Below are 14,967 nucleotides of genomic sequence, written 5' to 3' on the forward strand. Positions count from 1 at the left end.
CAAAATAATTGCCCACCCCTGTCTTATACCAACACACATCAACATATCTGCACTGGAGGCTTGCCCTGTTGTAGCTACACTCAATATCCTCAGCAAAGATAAGGTCCAAACCAGTTGACACAAATACAGTGAACCCACTCTATAGGTCAGGGTGGTGTCCTGACCTTCTCCCAAAGGCTCCTTTTATCATTGGATTAATTTCTAGAGCTATAGACATGATCCCAAGTGACTGGGAATGCATGCTGAGGTCCTGAACCAGTGACCCAAAAGCTGCCAAGTCCGTGGAGGGAGCTGGGATGACTGTATGCTCACCAGTTGTAGGGCATGAGACTGAAGAGATTCCTAGTTTTTTAGTGACAGACATAGCACAAATTCAAAACATCTTATCGCTCTGAGAGTCTCCTAAGCCCTGTTAGAAGCCAAGTGGAGGAGGAAGAAAAGCGTAGCAATCTCTTTACAACTGCTGATATAAAATAATAATCTCTACCCCTAGTAGTGCATGAGACCCTGTGCTAATGTCTTGTCAGACATGTGGAAGAGAGGAACGATAATGAAGAGAGTGAAATGGCCATCAAAATGATGTAGCTTGAAACGGCAATAGGCTAGAAACACTGTAGACAAGAACAGGTTTTCAGGCCCAGTAAAGGGTTCCAAGATCTGTTTCTGAGCCAGCGAACAGGAAGAAAAAATCCTCAACCCCTTCATGATCCAACCTAGTTTTTTTCAGTGTATTGGGAATGATGTAGCACTATGGCAGGCCTTTAGCATAAGCTGTTTGCTTTACTGCTCCCTAAAGTATAATTGTAGGCGAGTGTGTCAGGGATTCTTAATAGTACAGCAGCACACTTCAGTGCCTTGCCTGTTCTGTTTCTTAGGCTAAGCTAGTGCTTGCATCAATTATGTACCAGTCCTCAATAAGAAATCAATCTTACCTGGACTGATTTAAAGCTGTGCTGCCTCCCTTGGAAACTGAAGTAGGCAGGACCAGCAGCAAGCAGAATTCTTGTCGTGTTCAGCCAGAGCCATAAAAAGATTTCTCAGACAGACACTGCCCTTCAGGTTCTTATTAGGGCTGTAGAAAAAGAAAACAAGCATATTATGACTTGGGATGGAAGAATACAGGAGTTGTTCTTTTTCTTTTGCACAAAGTAAGCAAGCAAACTGAAAAACCCAAATGATATGACTGTAGCCTAAATATAGCGATGGTTGTCAAGGAATACCCAGCTGTAACTTAGGGGAAGAAGAATGCAAGGATAGGTTGAAGCCCCCTACCCATTCCTCTGACTGTGGCCTACTACGTTGAGTCAGTTTTGGGGTATTAGAGCATCCCAAAGGCTATTCTAAAGTGTAGTCGCTGCCAGTTGCCTCGGGACTGCTATGTCAGGTGGGATTTGCTTGGGCACAAAGCTGTAAGGGAAGATTCTAAGAGGCATTCAGTTCAATCAGTGCTGCCAAAGGATATGCGCTGAATTGAGTGACTTACTTATGACTGGATTCTTCCAAGGTTAGCACTGCCCTCTACTACTGGTATTACTGGTTTGTATCAGTGGTGAGGTACAAAGCAACTGCATTGCAACGGAGGGGTCATTCATTGCATAAGATAAAGTTTCACCGCTCTGAAGATGAAGGGATGATGAACTCGAAGGAGGTGGTCGACTAAAAGGTGGGCAAGAGAGAGGTGGCTAAAAAGATCCACAAGGTAAGGAGTTGGAAGCGTTGTTAGGATTCTGCCAAATCTACAGGAGACAAATTTTTCCTTGCAGCAAGAATAGAAACAAAGTAATTCATAAAGGAGTGACTAATGTCAGGTCAATGCCAGCTCTCATTGTAGCTGATTATGCTGCATTTTGCAAGATGCTAGATGTTCTTTATTGCAACAAGTTCACAAAAGTCATCTTAAATCCCTGAACAGGGAAAAAGCAAGTCAGCCTTGACTCTTGACATTTTAAATATGACTCCATTTTCAAATGTATTCTAATATAATTAAAAACCTGCTCTGTCCTCAAGCCCTCTGGCTGGGAAACGAATAGGCAGCCTATAATTCATTTATAAGTACTTCTAGGAGCCATATAGTTATGTATCATATGCTGGATGCAGGGAGATCTCCCAATAGGGGAGTGTATTTCAGTATTTGTATACAAACTGGGTGGAATAAAAGGCCAAGTAGAGCAGACACTAAAGCGCAAAGAAGTGGGTCAACTGGCTGGGGGATGCTGAGAAGGGTTTTCAATGACTGGGTACTCTGACATTGGGAAGAGACTGCAAACAATGTAGTTGGGTCAGGCTAGAGAATGGAAACATTTTATGATGAATTTTGCTGCTGTTGTTTTCCATTTTCCAGGGTTCAGCCAACCCATCTGGGAGGTTCTTGTGGTGTTCATTGAATCTTTTTGTGAAATAACTTTCAAAATCCTCATCAAGATGTTTTGAAACTCTTTTTTCACATTGCTTGTTATGAAAAAGTTCAGTAAAAAAATATATGGTTTATCACAATGTCAGCAATTTTTTATAGATCTTAGGGAGAGAAAACAAAGGCATGAAAAATTGACCTATTCTAGTGAGCAGTGAACTGATGAGTCTTGAAAATTCACAAAAAAACTTCACCTGCTTTCTAGGTTTCATTTCTGACCCCAATTCTTTTGCACTTTCTGGACACAAACATGTCCACCACTAGGCAGGCCAGGCTAGTTCTTGTCCCACCAGTTAGGTACCTAAGCATGATCCTCTTCAATGTTGCTGGAGTTCCTAAAAAAATGTTAATACAAAAACATGGGTGGGGATCCTCTCTGCTTATTTGTGACTTAAGACTAAAGCTTTGTGCCGATGTGCCACAAAAGTAAATGCATATATATATTTCAGGGATTCAGAGAGGGTGGAATAGGATCTGGTTCTCAAACGTGCTGCCTGGATGTAGCTGTGGGAACACAGTAGAGAATCTTCTGTTTAAAGAGATTAGTAATAAAGGGGCAGTATTTTCTTTTGCCCTGTGGCTGAGCTCTGATATCATTCCTCTTGCACTCAACCCTGTATGTTCTTGCAGCAGCTGTCAAAAGCAAAAGATATCAAAGGCCACTCCCATTACCACTTTCTACCATACGCGGCAATACGGCACTAGACAGGCAAATGAGTGGATAGTTGACATGCACACACATACTGATGTTGGCAGGTTTAAAACTGAACCTTGTATGACCAATTTAACAAAAATCATGAAACATGACCCCAAGGTTTTCTAGGCCCCAGCTATAGATTGTCTTAGTAATAGCCAACCAGACAGTGTTAACTTCAAGCCCATTTTTGGAGTCGCTCCTTAGGGATATGCACTTTTAAATTGGTCATACAAGAGTTCAGTTTTAAACCTGCCAGTATCAGTGTGTGAAGGGAAAATCTTCTATGTGGTAAAGGATTCCAGTCCTACACAAAGTTAAGTGACTTGGAGAGTCTAGCCTGATACTTATAACCTTTTATTTTTACTCTCACAGGTAAATCATAAAAACAAATGATGAAACCTCCGTGATCTGTTGAAAAATGTTCCTTGGGTTGTAACAAACATGTAAACTGATTGACTAACCACTGGTAGTTAAATCCATTTACCGCAAAAATAAAAAGTATTGATTCTGAAAGAGAAAAAAACTGCTCTGTTATAGATGTATAGTTTGGGGCTGTTAGGAATTCAAAAAAGAATAGTGGCTTGGAAGAGTAGAAACCTCATGGTCTAATAAGGTTGGATCAGAAGGCTAAAATAAGAAGACAAGACTCAAATGCTGAACAAAATTTTTTGACAGCTAAAACATTTTAAAATCAACTGTCAAACTGTTAAAAGCTAGCTCAGTAATGTCAAGTCATTGGCTCTAGCAAACTTCAGATCTTTAAGTCTGCAATGTTTATCTTCTTACTTAAGTTGGTAATCTGACATTTGAAACATTTCTTTAGACTCTGGCAGACATTACACTTTACGACATGATGAATTTGTTAATCATGCCATATATAGTAACCCTGCCACACATTCAGGCAATTAATGGCATGAGAAAAGGAGACATGAGCCACAAAAATGTTCCACATTGTGGAACATTAGGTTTCCATCATGTCTTAAATTAAACATGTGGCCAGGAGAACCCTCCCATTCAACCCCATGTCGGCTCTATGGTAGGGCTTTAAGCTTACCAGCTGGTAGGGAAACATCCCCAATCTCCCAGGTCTACAGCATTGCGACTGGGGATAGAGGAGCTTTAGACACAGCATGGGGGAATTTTAGGTGCCAACAGGTAGGGAGCCCATGAGCCCAGCCGCCAGGTATGGTTTCCAACCTGTGGACATGCTTGGAGGCCCCCGCACCAGGGCAGGCTAACAGCCACACGGTACAGTTCTGCAAGGGGCTGCACCATATGGTTCTCAGCTTGCCTATATACAAGGAGGTCTCCAGCTGATGGACTCCACCTACATCAGCAGGCAAAAAGGGCAGCACAGGAAACGCAGCATCAGGAGTCAGTCCCCGATACCACACTTCCCACAGCTCCCTTTAAATAGGCTCCTCACCTGCCTGTTACACAGTTGGGATCTGATGAATATTATCCCACATCCCCAAATCTCATGTCCTGCTGTGCATGTGTGGCTTAGCATGACGTGCCATTTTTGGGTCCAGGATAAAATTTGTCATCCCCCAATCTCACAATTAAATTAGCATCTCTCAAGGGCCTTCGAATAAACCAGTGGTGATCAACCCCTGGACTATGGGCCAGATCCACCCCATAAAGCTATATAGTATTTGGTCCATGGGGCTCCTTATGGGTAGGGAAGTTTGGTGGCAGGGGCGGAGTGGCAATTAATACTACCACCCTGCCCCTGCTGCCAAATTACCAAGCCCTGCAGATCAGGGCTAGGCCACACCCTCTTCCCCCTGCATGGATGGATCAGGGCCAGGCTGTACTCTGCCCCCCTCCAGCCAACTAAATCAGGCCCTGCTGCACTCACAGAATCAGTCCACAGACATACAGAGCACTGCCCATCTGCCCCACAAGTCAAAAAGGTTGAGCACCACTGGGATAATCAACAAAGAGCATTAGAGACTGTTAGGTATCAATGTGATTGTTACATCACATTGCACACTAGGTTGAAAAAAATAGTATTTTTCATTTTGATTAAGTTTCTGTAGAGCATTTCAAGTTTTTGTCATAAAACAGAAAACTGGTTATTTGGATTTTCAACAATAACTATAATTCCTTCATTAGTTATATACAAAAAGGGCATTTTATCAAAGAAAAATAAACTTGTAATACCCTAAAAGCAGAAGGGAAAGACTGGGTATGTACTCAACAGATGGACAGCATAAAATCTGCCCTCATCATGTCATCACTAGTATAATTTTTCAGTCTCTAGATGGAAAAATCAAGGCTTTGCCTCTATTTTGAATATAACCAAATAGGCAGAGGTAAACAGTGCAACACTGAGAGCATTCAGAAACGTGTGCATGCACACACACTGCTGTTCTTAGAACAAAACCTCTAAGAATGTATGGGCTCCCCTCCTGCTATTAAAATAGTTCAGGCCAAGGATGTTCAAAATCCAGGAAATAGTGTGTAAATTTTCTAAATATCTTTTATTTCAGAGGCAGTTTCTACTCTGATTTTCTCATATGCCATCCCATTACTTCCAGTTGCATTGTGCAGAAAGGCAACTTGGCAGTGTAATTGGTACTTGGTGAGCAACTCTGAAGCACAAACCAGAATTACATATAGCTTCCTCTTCATACTTTTCGGCTTTCCAGTACTAGCAAGACTAAAATTTTCTTGTGTTTTTTTTCTCTCTAAAGTCGGGAGAGAGGCTCTGAACCCTTGAGATGTATGTATTTCTTATGTAAGAAAGTACTTTCTCACCTAGTCTCACATCAGTTTCACACTTTTAAAATCTAATTTCTTACCTTCACTTTTTTTCCAGAAGAACTGGAATCAAACAGACTAACAACTTTGTAGCACATAGCCTGCTTTTCTGCTAAACATTTTTTAAAGTCACAGTACAATTAGGGTCCCTGCCAGAACCTAAAACCTTTGTGTCGCTAACTAACATTTTAAGTATGGAGGTTAAGTATGTCAACTATTAACACTACTTATATTAAATCAATACATTACTTGAATTAAAACCAGCATAATTATCAATGTTTTACTTTGTTTTTGTATAAATATTTTCTGTCCTGAGAAGAAATGCTATAGCTAACGTGTTAATCTCTATCCTCAGGGATTCTTCTGTTTTGCTGTTGTATTCTGTGGACTGATATTAGCTGCATTCTGGAGATACAGCAATACAGAGGTAAGGCTTATTTTCTAGAAAAGACCAAGACTTCATCATCGTATATTGATGTGGCAATTACTGCTACCAAAAGTCAAACAGCTGGTGGAAATTAAGCCACCCTTCTAATAGGCTGTGCGTCAAATTCATGTTTTGTAAAGTCTGTCAGTGAAATTCAGCTTTTGTCTAGGGAGTATACCTTCAGTCTACAGTTGAATTTCCACTGGGGCTTATTGGGGAAAAGTATTAAATTGTTTGTTTGTATGGTTGAGTGGGGAGGGAGTAGTCCCCCTTTAGGGTAGGGGCTGGGAAGAAAGGACTTGGAAGCAGATTGAAGTGCTTTTAAAACAGTCTGAAACAAATTTGCAACCCAAAGCAAAATGAAAACAAATTGTTTTGCTTCAAGCAGTTTGTTTAACAAAAATCAAGGAAACAACATTTTATTCAAAGATGTTTTCCTTTGGAAAAACTTTTGTCTTCAATGTTTTAGTGGAATATCTTTCCACCAGCTCTAATCCCCACTCATGTCAATTGGGAGCTGAGTGCAAAAGCTGAGGATAGATCACAACCAGTGTAGTCTTTGGTATCTGCAGTGCTTTCCAGGTGGTAAACATCCAGTGCATTTTTTTTTTTTTAAATAAAAGTCAGCCATAAAGTACTTAAGTGGTGTGTGAGTTACATGAATGGACCAGGGTTAGTTTTTAGAGCTATTGCTAAAAGTGGTAAAGGGGGCATTCAGGAGAAACAGTGTGACACATGGTAGAAGAGAATCCTTTAAATGTATTTGTAACAAATGTGATCTAATGCAAATATAACAACACACAACTCCCCACTGCTACAGTGAGGTTAAAACCATCTCTTTCTTACCTGTAACATTCTCCATGAAAGGCCTTTTCAACATTTTCCACAAGTCATCCTGTGGGAAATTCGCCTAAAATGATTTCCTGGTAATGACAGAAGGCAAAGCAGACAAAGTCTCTGAGGTGCCAGCCTGCCCTGGCTTCTGCTTGACTTCAGACTAATGCAGCTAACTGCCTTACTCTTCTTCGGCAGTCCCTTATAGTCGAGGATGATTGTCTTATCTATGTGTCCAAAAATATTTGATGAGGCCTATCTGGGACTGACCAACTCTACTGCAACTCGGACACGTGTTTCTATGTGGGGTGAGTGGCACTGGATTCTTGATTTGATCTGCGACATGATGTTTCTGCCACTCCTGCTTTTCCATCTCCTGTTGTTGTTGTGACGTTTCAAAGTACTGAGATCCTTGTAGCAGACTTCCTCTATTTGGGATGGTCCTGGGCCATGGTTGACTGGTGCCTCCCATGACTGTGGTGAGCAAGGACCACCCACAGCCACCGCCAGCAGTGTTGGCAGCAGCGAGCAGGGATTGGCAGCAGCCGGGGGCAAGGGTGGCAGGCAGCAAGTGGGGACTGCCCGCAGCTACCGTCTGCACTGTCGACAGTGGCGAACAGGGACTGCCCACAGCCATTGGTGGCCACGTTGGCAGCGAGAGGTGGGGGCAGCGACCACCCACAGAAGTTGGCGGCGACTTTGGTGGTGGCCAGTCTTGAGGAAGGCACGTGTCCCCCTGTGCCCTCCCTACACATCGCCTATATCCTGGGCAATAGTTTCCCATGAGTTTACATTTGATGTTGCATTTTTTTATGTTGACCTTGAGGACATCCTGGAAGGGTTTCTCTGCCCTCCTCTTAAGCATACACCTTGGATGAGCTGGGAGAATAAAGCCTGCTTCAGGAGTCTGGAGACGACAGCCAGCCCAATGAAGTCCACATCAAGTGATAATTGCCTCAGTGCTTATGGTGTTTGCTTGCAGGAGGACACTGTCTTCCCACTGGATTCAGAGGATATTCCACAGGCAATGTTGATGATACTTCTCCAACAACTTTAGATCTCCTGTACATTGTCCATGTCTCGGCTCCATACAGCAAGGTGGGGATCATGACTGCTTGACAAACCATGAGATTGGTTTCAGATCTCATGATCTCATCTTTGAGCACCCATTTCTTCAGGTGTCCAAAGGCTGCACTTGCACATTTGAGGCAGTGTTGGATTACTTTGTCGATGTCAGCCTTCTGCAAGAGATGGTCTCTGAGGTACAAGAAATACTCAGTGTTGTCCAGAGTTTGACTGTGGATCTGGATTACCAGAGCTGGGGACTGTTCATAAGGAGCTTGTTGGTGGAGGACCTTAGTCTTCTGAATTTTAAGCATCAGTCCTGTTTTCTTGCATGCCTTGGAAAAGATGTTGATGATTGCCTGGAGGTCTGCTGCTGAGAGAGCACACTACAGCATCATTGGTGTATTGGAGTTCAATGATTGAGGTTGGGGTGGTGTTGGTGTTGGTTTTGACTTGGAGCTGCCTGAGGTTAAACAGCTTACCATCCATTTGGTAGGTTAGCTGCACTCCAGCTGGAAGCTCATTGGTGGTCAGATGTAGCATGACAGCAAGGAATGTTGAGAAGAGTGTTGGAGCGATGACGCAGCCTTGCTTTACTTCCATTTTAACCTCCACAGAATCTGTGATAGATCCATTACTGAGAACCACCACTCTCATACCATCATGGAGCAGGCAGAAAATGGTGACAAAATTTGGTGGGCATCCATACTTCAGAAAGATCCTCTTCAACACCTCTTGGCTAACAGATGCCTTGTCATTCTTCATCTGCTTGATGGTTTTCCTGACCTCAGCAAGGGCTGGAGGGATTCTGAGATCATCACTCTTGCCCCTATTGGGTAATGATAGCTCTTTCTCCAGCTGTTTTTTTTCAGGCTGAGTTTTCCTATTTCAGCAATTGAGTGAGTACAGACTCTGCAAGCTTGTTCTGTATCTGAAATGATACGTAAACCGATACTAACCATTAAACAGCTTCTCCACTCTCGTCAAAAAGAACTGATTTTGCAGGCAAAAATGCCGGTGTGCATTTATATATATTTTTTTATCCTGGTAGAAAGTTACCCAATGAGAGAATATTAAAAGTATATTGGATGCTAACATGTTATCCTTGCCCTGTGTGTGTGTGTGTGTGTGTGTGTGTGTGTGTGTGTGTGTGTGTGTGTGTGCGGTCGTATTCATCTTAATTTGTCAGTTATCCATGTTGTGGATCAATCTGATGTCTCTTTCATTCTTTGTGCCATAATGCAAAATAATGAGTCTGATGGATGCTAAAGAGCTAGATAATTGCTCTTTTATTCTGTCTTTGTTACATATTACTTCTCAGCATTGTTTTGAGAGGCACTGGGCCTTGTGAGCCTTTCTGGGCTGCAGACTCTCACATATTTATGTAAGAATACTTTTAAGATGTGGATGTGGGGTGGAGGGTGAGGGGGAAGAAGACAGGACATAATTTAAAAATTTGCCCTGCATATTCAGTTCTGTTATGGAAAATGCAGAAAATCCAAGTAACTAAACTGCTGGGATAAGTTCCAGTAAGAATCCTTCAAATTCCAAGATTCTGTATGCAGCCTCTTCAGTACTTATTGCAGATGCCATGACTGAATGCTCGATGGCAATTAAGCCATGGGCAAGCAATGCTGCGTGCTAAAGATTGTTGAAATATGAGAGCCTAATAAATCCCAGCTGTTCATGTCTGGAAATCAGGATGACTTAATTATGACTGATGAGACAAAAGTTGTCCAACCTCTGGAGAAAAGAAATTTAAAAGAGGAAACATGAAAGCAAAGGAAAGAAGTGTGTCAGAGTTCTGCTACTGTAGGTGGCATGTGGCTGCTCTTCTTTCTATGCAACAGGATGAGGTACAGTTTGCTAGGAAGAGAGATGAACTCTCAATCTTCCCCACATGCACCTTCCTTTTGAAATCTCTCCATATGGAGTACAGTATATAGACCCATTTTTTAGAGTAGTTGATACAGCCCCATTTTACATGGGATTTTAGAGAGATCTGAAATCTCTGTGGCTATATGGCTTTCATTATGCAGGGGTAGCATCCCTGTATACTACTTCTAAGGCTTTGACCAGGTTTAATAAACAAGAGAGTGGATAAAGTGGCATTCTTTCTAATCTCAAAATTGGAAGTTTTCAAGGCAGTTAGAAGGTGAAATTGTTGATGAACTGGGGTATCCTTGATCCAGTTCTATTTATTTGCAAAAATGTACAAAGTCCTGCTTCTTTGAAAACGGGAGGAATCAAACAAGCCAGTCAGTGCCTTTGTTCACAGTACTAAGGCTCTTTCAGCCAGCAAGCGGTCTCAGTTGTTTCTCAGCAACACCTGGTTCTGGTCCAGGCTATGCTGGAGCTTTCTTCTTTTACCATGAGACCTATCTGTGTCTCTTCCACACATGTCCACACTCATTCCAAAAAAGTACCCAGCAAAGCTTTCTGTGCCTGTATAATTCAAATTCTTCAGCTGCTTTGCATGTGGGTAGTGGTACGTGTGCCTGGGCTTTGATTTGGAGGCTGTTGTTATGTCAGCTACCTGCTTAGATCTCTTCTATAGCTATCTAAAGGATGGGCAATAGTTACCTATGGCACTTTAAACCAGACTTGACCAAAATTTTAACACTATAATGGTAGGTGCCAAAGTTACAGCTTAGTATACTTGTGACTTCTTGTAGTCTTTCCCCTTGATAAAGGGGTTAGAGGCTTAAGACACAAATGTCAGAGCTGTCAGGGACTTCTCAACAAAACAGATTTTCACTGAAGGTTTTAGAATTGAAGGACAGAAGACTGGAAGGATATCATGGGTAAAGGGTCCATTTCCCTGCTATTGCAGGAAACCACATCATATAGTCCATTTTATAAACTGGTCAAGCTCCACATTAAAATAGTAAGGTTCCACCCTACAAACAACAGCAAGAACTACTGGAGGGCTATTCCACAACCTCACACCATTGTTGGTTAGAAAGCTTCTAATTTGCAGTCTAAATTTACTCATGGCCAGTTCATAACTATTGGTTCTTAGGTCAGCATTGTCCTCTAGCTTATGTAGTTCTTTTTCTTTCCTGGTGTTCATTTCCTGGATATTATTATAGAAAGGAATTGATGCCCCTCTCAACTTTTTTGGTGCTGGGTTAAATAAGCTAACCTCTTTCAGTAAGATAGGCTTTCCATTTCCTGTATTTTCTGCACCTGTTCCAGTTTGAATATGGGTGACAAATTGTACACAATATTTCCTATGAGGTTTCACTAGTGCCTTGCACAGTGGCATTCACATTAATGCTTCCCTGTCTCTACTGACAATATGTTGCCTGGTATATTCTTTTAACCTTTTTGTGACTGTATTGTTTTGGTAGCTCAAAGTTTACCATCTCCTATACAATTATTTTCAATTAATGAGCACTCATTTCATGTCAGAACTGCCTGTTATTTCTGCCTAACTGCATGGTCTTGAACCTATTCAATTTCTAATTTTCTAGTCTTTAATATCATTCTGTTTGATATCTCAGTTTCTTCTCTTTGACGATGCCTCCCAAAATTGTATGTAACCAGCAGATTTCATTAGCATACGCTTCTTTTTCTGTCCATGTTATTAATGAAAATAATAAATAAAATTGGTTCCAGGTCCAATCTTTGAGACACTTCACCAGTAATCTCCCATCTACCCAATAGTTTCACAGACTATTGCCATTTCTCTTTTAACCATTTCCTTACTCCCCTTACAATTTTTGCACCAATCCCCATCTTCTCCAGGATAACTAACTGTTCCAGTCTGCCTCTGTATTGAGTGCTTGTCTGAGGTCTGCCTAGATTAGCTTTACCTCATTTTCCCTGCTTTAGAAAATCAGTTATCAAACATATCAAGTTAGTCTGGCATGATCTGATTTTGGTAAACCCATATGGCATTTTATTCCATTTACCTTTTAACTTTGGCTTTGATTTTGGCTTCAAATTTGTTAAAACTAAAAAATTCTCTTTGGGAATTTTGGAAACATTTTCTCAGGTCCGGGATGAAAAGTCTGGTCGAAACAAGAGAGAAGTATCACAGCATTGAATGGCAAGTAGCCCAGTAGTTCATATACTCCAGTATTAACTAAAACCAGGAATTTGAACATGGATCTCTCACATCACAATCCACTAGCTTATTGACTACCTGGGACAGAAGCTTAACTACAAGGTTTTGCACCCTGGGTGGCAGTGACCATGCCTGCACCAGTGGCAGTGGCAATTTTGGTGACCAGGCCAGCACTGAGGGCAGCTGTTGTTCTTGTGTCCCCTCCAACTCAGCGTCTGGGACTGCTGCCCTCATCACCCATTCCTAATTATGCTGCTAACTTGCAGTTTGTCTGTCTTAGGTTTTGTTACAAAAAACAAAACCTTCAGAAGGTCTCAGATTAGTCCCAGTGCAGAACAGGAAAACCTAAATTGTCAGTTTCATTTCAAGATAGGCAAATAGTGTGCTGCACTGCTTTATTAATGCTGGTGTGTAGCCAGGGATTCTGATTTGCATAGATAATTAAACTCCAAATGTCCACCCCACAGTGTGCTAGCTTCTTAGTGAACTTCATAGCCCTTTCCCATAACTGCAGGTGATAAATTGCAAACCTGGGTGCTGGATGACCCTGAGGGACTTGTGAGACTTTGACATTTCCAAATATAGCTGAATTTTGCATCCCCTCCTGAATCTACCCAGTCCTCAACCTCCACATATAACTTTACTACAGTATTTCACTTCCACTTTAACCTGCTGTACCAGTCATAGAACCCCTCTGAAATTTTAGTTCAGAGCTGAGAAAATCAAGGACTTTTCCCTACTTGTGATCTATTATAGGGATGGCTATCCAGAGATGGAAGACAAATACATAATCCCTATTTTCTTTTGGTGTACCTGGATCAGTACACAAGAGATGCCAGTGCCCCATTGTGTTTTGCTGAGCATTTAGACATAGAAGTGGCAAGAAGCTGTCTGATAAGTTATACTGCTAATGAACTAAAATTAACAAAAGGAAACTAGCATAAGGGAAACTAGTAAAGACGACCTTTATTTTGCATGTGTTTCCATAACTGAGTAGCTGTGGCACATCACCATAAGCATGAAGTTATATTGTGGTTTGGAGCCATGTTCAGAAATCCTGATTCTAGAAGTCAGAGAACTGAATCTCCTTTTCACAAAACAAGTTGTTTTATGCCAGAACAGTTCCTGTAAGGAGCTGTGTGAATGCTCCTCTGTGTGTTAACTACCAACATTTGTTATTAATTTACCCTTTAAGCCCTGTTTCTAAAGCCTCCCATCTGGAAAAAGTTTGAAAAGCTTGCTTTGAAGGGCAATGTTATAAAGATGAACAGTTTAGCCAGAGGCGGTCATTAACCACCAAAATATCAGTTTGTCTTGGGTTGTTCAGCAAAAAAACCAAAACAAAAACAAGAGATGTCAGTGCTGTGTCATGACCTTCTTTTCCCTTATTGGCACTAACTTAGAAACAAGAGCTCAAGAAAGTGTGGCCATGTAGAATAATGGGATGAGTCAGCAGAAATAAAACTGTAATCAGGATGGTTTTTTGTTTTTGTTGCAGTCAGAGCAGGTTTTTAACAGTATAGATCAAAGAGCAAGCAAAGATGAGCAGAAAACAAACAAAATGCAGATTTTCCCACCCAAGGTCACAGAGCATCTCTTGCAAGTCCTTCCAGGCATCTTCCTTATTCTGTCTGTCCAGCTTTTACAGCTCTCGTGAGGGAAATGAGTGGCACAGCTAGCATTAAGCTTTCAACTGTTCATGTCGCAGATTGTGCCCCTTCTTTCTTTTGCTCAGTATTGACTGTGAGCAAGTCATATTTTCTCTCCTTGGAACCACACCAAGTTATTTGGACCACAGTGTGTATCCCCCCCCCCACTCGCCTGCCATGCCTTGACGATCATTGTGTCTGGGAGGATGTATGTTCTGGCCTACACGTCTGTCTGGTCCTATCAAAGATCTTCTGCAGGGCTCTAACCTCCCCAGTACCCTGTCCCTGTTCTCTCAGGTAGATGGGCACTGTTCTCCGTGGACGATGAGCAGAGACTGTCCGGGTCTCTCTCTCTCTCATCTTCAGCTTGCAGTAGCTCATCCTAGTTCCTCATCATTCAGCCCTATTGCTCTCCCTTGGAGTTTTTCCTTTGTAGGTCCTGAGGCCTCTGCAGTTATTCTCTTCGGGGCTTGTAGGCACCTTCCCTCTTTCCTTTAAATCAACTTGTCGGGTGAAGTGTTCTTCCCCTCCTCTTTCGTGCTATTACTGCTCTTTAAGCCAAAGGGATTTAAATCAAAGGTAAGGCCCTAGCTGGATCCTCTCTCACGCTATTTGTTTAGAACTCAAAATTAATTGGTATCTCCCTTGGGTCTCTTCTCCTCCCTTTTTGGGTCTATTCTGTTATTGGCAGCATGTCCCTGCTTGGTTCTTTGCTCACCAGCAAGATGCATACACTCTGTTTCTTTATGCTGGTGGCTTCAAGTCACCTCTGTCCTTGCTTGCCCCAGCAAACCAGTCTGCTCTCACTTGCTCTGGCTCCCTCCTTCCTTGGTGGGCTGGCCCAACCGCTTCCCACAGGCATTCTTCCCCTAGATGGCCAGCTTGGGATCTGTGAGGACACAGTCCCATCCTTCCCCTTTCTCCCCATTTACTTATCTCCTTCAGGCAAAAGGTTGATCTCTCCTCAGGGATTGTCTCAGTCTCTGCAGCTCCTGAGGGTCCAGTGTGCTAGGATGCTTCTCTGGGTTCTTCCGCCTTCTTGCTGCC

The 14,967-nt window shown here is 42.2% G+C and overlaps 1 protein-coding gene across 1 annotated transcript in view; it reads left to right on the forward strand.

The window, feature by feature from the left end:
* TSPAN32 (tetraspanin 32) overlaps window positions 1-14,967 on the forward strand; it is a 76,342-nt gene that overhangs the window by 21,527 nt on the left and 39,848 nt on the right. Inside the window, exon 4 of the mRNA XM_019552334.1 lies at window positions 6,229-6,300. Within this exon, the coding sequence (XP_019407879.1) occupies window positions 6,229-6,300 (72 nt within the window). The remainder of the gene's footprint in view (window positions 1-6,228; window positions 6,301-14,967) is intronic.

Source organism: Crocodylus porosus, unplaced genomic scaffold (genome assembly GCF_001723895.1).
Source record: "Crocodylus porosus isolate Cpor-Errol unplaced genomic scaffold, CroPor_comp1, whole genome shotgun sequence".
In the NCBI taxonomy this organism is placed as follows: Eukaryota; Metazoa; Chordata; order Crocodylia; family Crocodylidae; genus Crocodylus; species Crocodylus porosus.